Source organism: Quercus lobata, chromosome 11 (genome assembly GCF_001633185.2).
Source record: "Quercus lobata isolate SW786 chromosome 11, ValleyOak3.0 Primary Assembly, whole genome shotgun sequence".
Lineage (NCBI taxonomy): Eukaryota > Viridiplantae > Streptophyta > Magnoliopsida > Fagales > Fagaceae > Quercus > Quercus lobata.
The window spans coordinates 30,950,626-30,958,111 of record NC_044914.1 but is presented as its reverse complement, the minus strand read 5'-3'; the positions used below and the strand labels follow the sequence as shown (position 1 = coordinate 30,958,111).

At 37.3% G+C, this 7,486-nt stretch overlaps 1 protein-coding gene across 1 annotated transcript; it reads left to right on the top strand.

Annotated features, from left to right (window-relative positions):
- Window positions 1-3,977: 3,977 nt before the first annotated feature.
- Window positions 3,978-7,247, top strand: LOC115966712. The gene is made up of 4 exons (XM_031085884.1): window positions 3,978-4,640; window positions 4,745-4,820; window positions 4,902-4,976; window positions 6,742-7,247. The coding sequence occupies exons 1-4, from the start codon at window positions 3,978-3,980 to the stop codon at window positions 7,245-7,247; spliced, it is 1,320 nt and encodes a 439-aa protein (XP_030941744.1).
- Window positions 7,248-7,486: the final 239 nt, after the last annotated feature.

Genomic DNA, 7,486 nt, shown 5'->3' with positions numbered 1-7,486 from the left:
AATTCGATGAACTAAATCATCTACATGATTTATCCTTCTCATATTTTCCCTCATCTCGTCCATGACCCTCCTCATTTGATCCATCTCCTTCTCCGAGTGTGGCACCCTACGCGAAGCTGTACCCCGTGAATGATTCTCGCTCTTAACATTTTCTCCTTTTCTAACTTCTTGACTTTGATCTTGCCCTTCCACACACCGTTCATGACGTTGCCTTTGGTTGATCTCTCGAGTCAACTCCTAATTTTGACGAGTTGGCTCTACCATGGACTGCATTTGATGGACAAAAGGCAGTTGCATAATAGGTGCTGACTGGTGAGTGCAGTTAGGGTGGCTGGAAGCGTTTCCACTCTCCTGGTGGCTTGGACTATGGCCATTGAACTTGTCCAGACCATACAGCCTTTTGTCCAAGAAAGATAAATTACAAAACACTAATTTAATCTCTCCCCACAGACGGTGCCAACTGATGATGCACAGAAAATCATTAGGCTGAATGCTCCAGGCTTTAATAAGCTAGAGGCTGCTTGGAAGGCCTGAAAAGAAAGAAATATAAGATCAAAGGTGACCGAGGTGAATCGGTCAAGAATCCTCTGATGCTTATGTTAGTTTTTCTCTCTAGGACTCAAGAATTCCAACTTTGAGAGTGGTGGAAACTTACCTTCATTTGATGTGGATGAGTCCTTATATAGTGAACTTTGGAGTGGTTACTTGTTTAGTAACTTCCTCAATATGGATGGAAGTTAGAAGGTTCAAACTTAACTTCCACAACTGCTATTGAAGTTAGAAGAGTTAGACTTATCTTCCACAACTGCTATAGAAGTTAAGAACTTAGTGGGAAGTTATAGCGATGAACAAGGATTTTGCTCATACTTTAGAATAGTAGAACATGGTTCAAATTATAATTTCTTGAACATAAATTTATTCTGAAAATTTCTAAGTGTTGGAAGGTCGTCCGAGTGCTTCCATGCTGTACGACCTTCTTATATTGGGACAGCCTTCCTGAACTCGAACGACGCTATGGACGAATTGGAGAGTTCAATTTTTAGTTCACCATCAATTTCGATCACTCAAAACTCAAAATTTTGAGTTTGGGTGATAGAAACTGAAAACAGAAATAGAGAGTTTCCAAAAGTTCAAACCAATTTTTAGTGGCATATTGGTAAATAGAATGACTTTGTGGGACCCATTGACAGTGTATTGTCACATCTGCACTCAATCTGTTGATATTACCGTTATGAACAATATTTTCACTTAACTCTTCCCCAAAAGTTTCTCTCTTTCCCACTTCCCTCTTTCCCTCTTCAGCTCTTCCCTAAAATTTTCACATCACATTTCATCTTCTCCATCTCCAGTGGTGTATGTACAGAAAGTCTGAAGCACTGAAACCTGATGAGATGAGCATTCCGTTGGGCTTGAACAAAACCATTTCTTCTCTGCATTTCAGTCCGTGATCGCCCACCACTAACCGTGGATTTTCAGAGCATCTTCACCGGTGCTGTCCCTAACTTCGTTTTTTGTCTTAGATCTTCTCCCAAGTGTGAACAATCTCTCTCTCCCTCTCCATTTTCCATGTCCATTGTCACAGTAGTTCTTTCTAATGTATCTTTTATTTTATTTTTCTACTTTGGATGTTAAAATGGGTTTTTCCCCGTGGACTAATGTTAATGAGCTTTTTATTTCATAGATTTCCATGTCTATTGTTTGCTATTAATGCTCATCAAAAGCACTACATTTGCTATTGAAAAAAGATTTTATTTTTTAGATTTATTTCGAAGACATTATTTTTGAAGCTTTCTGTTGAGTACTAAGAATAGTGTGATGATGTAAAGATTTCATTTTTAAATATATACACATGCTTTGGGTTTCTTTTTCATGGAGATGTGAAGTTGTGGGTTTGGATATATGTTAGTTTATGTGCTCCATAAAATAAAATTTTATAAACAAATTTGTGTGCTTGTCCTGCAGTTTGTGTGCTCCATAAAATTTTAAACAAAATTTGTGTGCTTGTGCTGGATGTTTGTGTGCTTCTACTGTACTGAGATAGATTATAAAAAATGAAAAATAGACGTTGATGGTATAAAATTTACAGAAAGTACAAGACCATACTCCTTTACAGGGGAACTTAGATAGGTATTGTTTGCAAAGGGATGAAAGTTTAAAATGATTATTAGCATATTATGTGATTACTTGCATTTAAAAGTTAACAACTCTAACATAGATTCCATGCAATTAATCAAAGTCAGGGGTTCTTATGTAGGTTTGTCCAAAGATGAATGACTTTCATATAATTTCTTTGATACTTATATAATCACCCCCCCCCCCCATTAGCTTGCAATTGCAGATAAAGATTAGATAGTTTAAATCTAACACTTTTATTCCACAATATATCAGTAAGATCCAAGTGGCCCTTTTATTAAACATATGATCTATATATTAATATATGCAATTGTGCTGGGATTTTGCATTAGATGGCACATGAAAGTCAGGACACAAATAACAAAATGTGGCCTCCCCAGATTAAGCAAATTTTTATTGACATTATATTGGATGAACAACTAAAGGGGAATATGAAACATATGAAACATGGTATCTTTAAGGCTATAACTTGGCAATCAATTACGAAAACCCTAAATGAGCAACCTGGGAAGAGTTTCCTCTCTAAGTAAGTGATTTAGAAGCATAATTAGCTTAGACAAAAATAGAGAAAGTGGGGGCAGATTTTGAGGCATACCAGGTTGGGGTGGGATGAGACAACCCAAACGGTTACTGGCCTTGATGAGGTGTGGGCGCATGTGGTTGCGATATGTTATATTTACTTCCCTAATTCTTTGCATATGTGTTTGTAATTTTATATTTCATATTAGCAACTTTTTGATGTAAATATTTTCATTTCAGGGTGATTCTAAAGCAATTGCATTATAGAAGAAGGGATGTTCTAACTATGACAAGCTGAGGCAATTGTTTACCCCTAATACTGCAACTGGTGCCCTTCAAATTTCCCCAAACACACCAGCCCCAGATAGTGACGAAGAGTGTGCCCTAGAGGAGGAGCTTGCAACTGGGTAATAATGATTGCTACAATCCTAACATAGAGGGCATAACCCAGGACAATCCCCCTGTTACTGGGCAAACCCAACGTGCTGACAAACGTCCCATTGAAGAGGGCACTGGCAAGGGGAAGAAGGTTGCCAAGAAGGTGGATAAGACTAGTGAGATGGCTATTTCTCTTCAAGAGTACAATACATTGGCAAGGGAAAGGTTTTTCATGAGAAAGGGAAGGGTTATTGGTAGCTCTAATCAGAATGCACAATTCGCTAGTGGTGGCAATCCTTGCTCCCTTGGGAAAGCTATAGAAGTGTTGAACAAGTATGAGGATTTTGATGATGATGCCTATGTTACCATCTCCGAGGTTCTCCAAAAGAAAGAGAAACAGGTGGTGTTCATGGGCATGCCAGAGCAAAGGAGGTCGAGGTAGATGGAGCGCCATGCTCATCCACCAAATAATTAATGGGGACTACTCTTATTATGTTGTTTATTGTGATTTGGATGTGAATCACTAGGTTGTATCTTTTAAGTGGTATTTAAGGACTTGATGTGTGTGCTTGGACAATCTTGGATGTTATGTTTTATTTATCTTATTCAGTTGAACACTTTTACTTATTGTCGTTTTATTGTAATAATAATTGTAGTGCACTATGAACATGGATTTAATGTTATTTGAATTAGTATGTGAGCTTCGTCACTTGTTGTTCTCTACTTGAAGCAATTTACATTAGTATGTGTGTATGGTGATTGTTGTTATGTACTTCGTGTTTTTTTCACTAGTATATATTTCTAATAATTGTTGATATTTAGTTCACATTATTTACATTATAAGTAGAATTGTGCTAACATTATTGTTATATTTTTGGTACTTTATGTTAATGTGTCAACTTACATATTTGGTATTGATGCTTTGGTTTTGTAGGGTACAGGGTATAATGGCCTCCACTAGTGATCCTTTCTGGCAGTATGATTTTGACGATGCCTACTTTGACTCCAACAATAAGGACATGGACATTGATAGCTGTGGTGATGACATGGATGTTGGTGGCTATGATGCTGACATGGATCTTGGTGGCTGTGATGCTAACATGGATATTAGTGTAGACACAGATTCAAACTATGACATTGAGGAGGAAGAGTTTTGGTTTGTATTTTCACTAGTTGGCGAGATGGTAGCATATTTCCAGCGGCATTACAACAAGTGCCTAATGCGTACTAGCATTCTAAGTGGAAAAGACTATATGGCCGAAGTGAAAGATGGCAATCCTACCAACTGTCATGACATGTTCCGCATGACATTAGATTTGTTCTATCACTTGGTTGATGAGCTAAAACATCATGGTTACTTGAAGGAAGGGAAATGGTGTGTTTACGTGCAGGAGTCAATGGCTATATTCTTGTACATCATCGGCCATAATACTTGGATGCGACTTGTGGGAGACAGATTTCAGCATGCCACTAAAACTATTGACTGCAAGTTTTGTAGAGTGTTGAGGGCTGTCCACACTTATGGCCAACATTTAATTAAGCCCGATCCAAATGTGGTAGGCCTTCCAGAGCATCTGCAGGAGAACAACAAGTACAACCCTTGGTTTGAGGTAAATCATTTCTTAAAATAAGTCTTCCTTCATATAGTTGTATAGTCTTCCTTCATTCACATATAGAGATGTTGTGTACAAATAATTGGCACTCTTCATTGTAGAAATGCATCAAAGCTATTGAAGGCACGCATATTAGTGCTCGGCCTCCAACAGAAAGAACCCAGCCTTACAAGAGTCGTAAGAGCTCTATTACAACCAAAATTATGTGTGCATGTGACCATGACATGTAGTTTATGTATGTCCATTCCGGTTGGGAAGGCAGTGCCAGGGACTCAAAGGTGTTGGAAGAAGCTATTAAAGACCTGAAGCATGGATTCCCATGGCCACCCAAAGGTATATGTAATTAACTTAAATTCTACCTCACACATTAACAGGGGAGATAGATGCTACCCATTAATAGTTTTTGCTTGTTGTTGTTTTCCCGTCATTGAATGATTTTTTTTTTTTACCTTGGGTCTAACATCTAAGTTGTGCTCTCTTTGCATTTGGAATTCTGTTTCAAGCTTGAGACTTATGCTATTCTAGAATATTTCTAATTTTGTGTCTAAGTTATTGTTGGGTTGATGGGGGCCCTTTTTACAAAGATGCATAAATTGTTATACTTAATTAGTTGTTGGGGGTAAGACCAATGGGGCTAATTTATTGAGTGGTATGATAAGTTGGTTTTTGTAGTTAAGTTGATTTTTTGGAGCAGACAGATTGCCCTCAAGTCTAAGGGCAGCTAATATGCAAAACATCAATTAGTCAAATTACTGGAATTTCGATCATGATTGATTGCAATGAACTTGAGATAGCTACAGAGTAGTTTCCTTTCCAAAGAACCAAGTAGATTTATATACTTTTTCTGTGCATTTGATATTCATTAATAGTGCTTCATTAATCCACATGATTTGTAAGTGGAAATAACCATCATTTGATCTCCTGGCAGTAGCTAACAAGCAAGGCACCAAACATGATAATATGGCATCATGCGGTTTGACTCTTGCATCATATGACTTACTTTGTATTCTTCCATGTTAGGTTCGAAAAGTTTAGAACAATTGGCAAATCATGAACACAAACTTGTCTAGATATAGATCCTAGAGTCTATAGGTATTTTTAGACAATGTTCAAGGTGATACAAGTCAAGATTCAAGAACATACAAACTGCAAAAAGAAGAATTCGAAATCTGCCTAGTTCGATCGATTGAAAGACAGGCTCGACCGATCGAAACAAGTATCTGCAGAATTTTAATTCGGCCCAAACAGCAATTTAAGCCCGTTAAGGATTAAGGTTTCAGATCTACTTCTTCTAGTATGTAAAGGAAACTCTAAGCACGTTTTTAGAAGGCTTTTCAGAAAAGAGTGTGCATCTTTTGTAGATCTAGGGTTTTGTACCCAAAAGCTCTCTCATATCTTCTACTGGTGTTATTCCTTGAAGAATCTCAAGATCCGGTGTTGTAGAAGTTGCTGCCTTCTCTAGTTATCAAAGGTACTGATGATCTAAACCTTCAGGGGTGGTCTTGGAGTCACAAACAGGAGAGTTTGTGTTTTTTATCACAAGTGTGGGTGCTTGTGTTGCAAAGGCCTAATAGAGAAGGAGTCCGTGGATTTGGAGTTTGCACGTGGTCACGTTAGTAAGTTCTACATGTGGTAGCAATAGGATGTTAGTGGTCTAAGTCTTATTGTAAACTTCAATTCTCTATAGTGGATTTGCTTTTTACCTTGAGGATAGCTAGGTTAAATCTTCCCTAGGTTTTTTACCAGTTTTGTTTTCCTGGGTCATCATATCGTTTTGTTTTTTATTTTTCCACTGTTTTACATGATATGATTGTTTTGTTTTAACCTAGATTTGAATAATAAACCTAAATATTCACTTGGTTAAACAATCTAGTTTTTAGGGATCTAAAACCTAACATTCCAAATTTGTCAAGATTTTTTAGTGTTTCAAAGTAGCTAATAGAATGCATATTTCAATTTTAATAAATTGCCATATACTGAGGTCAAAGATGTCCTTTCTTTTTTTTTTCTTTTTTCTTTTTTAAAATACTTGAACACTTGCTTTAGAATACAATTTATCATGGTACATGGAACTGATTGAAAGATGCTATCGTTGTAGGTTCATATTACTTGGTTGATTCGGGCTATCCCATTGGTGCATCACTTCTGCCGCCACACAAGTCCACTCGATACCATGCTCAAGAATTTAGGAGGAGTAATAGGCAACTGGCAACAGGGAAAGAGTTGTATAACTATAGGCACTTTTCATTAAGCATGGTAATTGAGAGATGTTTTGGAGTCCTAAAGGCTCGATTTCCCATCTTTTCTTGCATGGCGAAGTATAAGCAATATCGTCAACGTTTGGTTGTTTCTGTGTGTTGTGCGTTACACAATTTTATATGCATCAATAATTGCAGTGATGTAATGTTTAACACATGGGAGAACCTCGATATTGATAGAGATGAGCAGCAAAATGGAAATAATGGGAATTATGCTGAATCGAGTGCTAGTGCCAAAAGGAGGCATGTAAGGGAAATGTCTGATGCGGCAAAGAGAGAGATGGCTGCCTTTAGGGATGATATAATTGAAAGCATGTGGGAGGAGTATGTGCGACGTCGAGGTTGATGGTGGGCATCTTTCAGTCCTTTTTTTTTTTTTTTTTTGTTGGGACATATGTATAAAGTTACTAGTTCCTATGACAGTTAGGTAATGTGACTTGAAGTCACTTAGCAGGATAGATGGTAACATTAGATGCATTCTTTTGGATAGTTATATTAACTATGGACATGCTTACATGTAATGTGACATTTATGATGTAACTATAGGTGTATGTAAAACCTGTTGGTAGTGTAAGTACAAGTGGA

Bases quoted from the DNA above. Each gene is read 5' to 3' on its own strand.
- LOC115966712 (XM_031085884.1), top strand. From the start codon at position 3,978: ATGGCCTCCACTAGTGATCCTTTCTGGCAGTATGATTTTGACGATGCC. The intron at 4,641-4,744 runs GTAAATCATTTC...TCTTCATTGTAG, and splicing joins AGTACAACCCTTGGTTTGAG to AAATGCATCAAAGCTATTGA. The intron at 4,977-6,741 runs GTATATGTAATT...CTATCGTTGTAG, and splicing joins ATTCCCATGGCCACCCAAAG to GTTCATATTACTTGGTTGAT.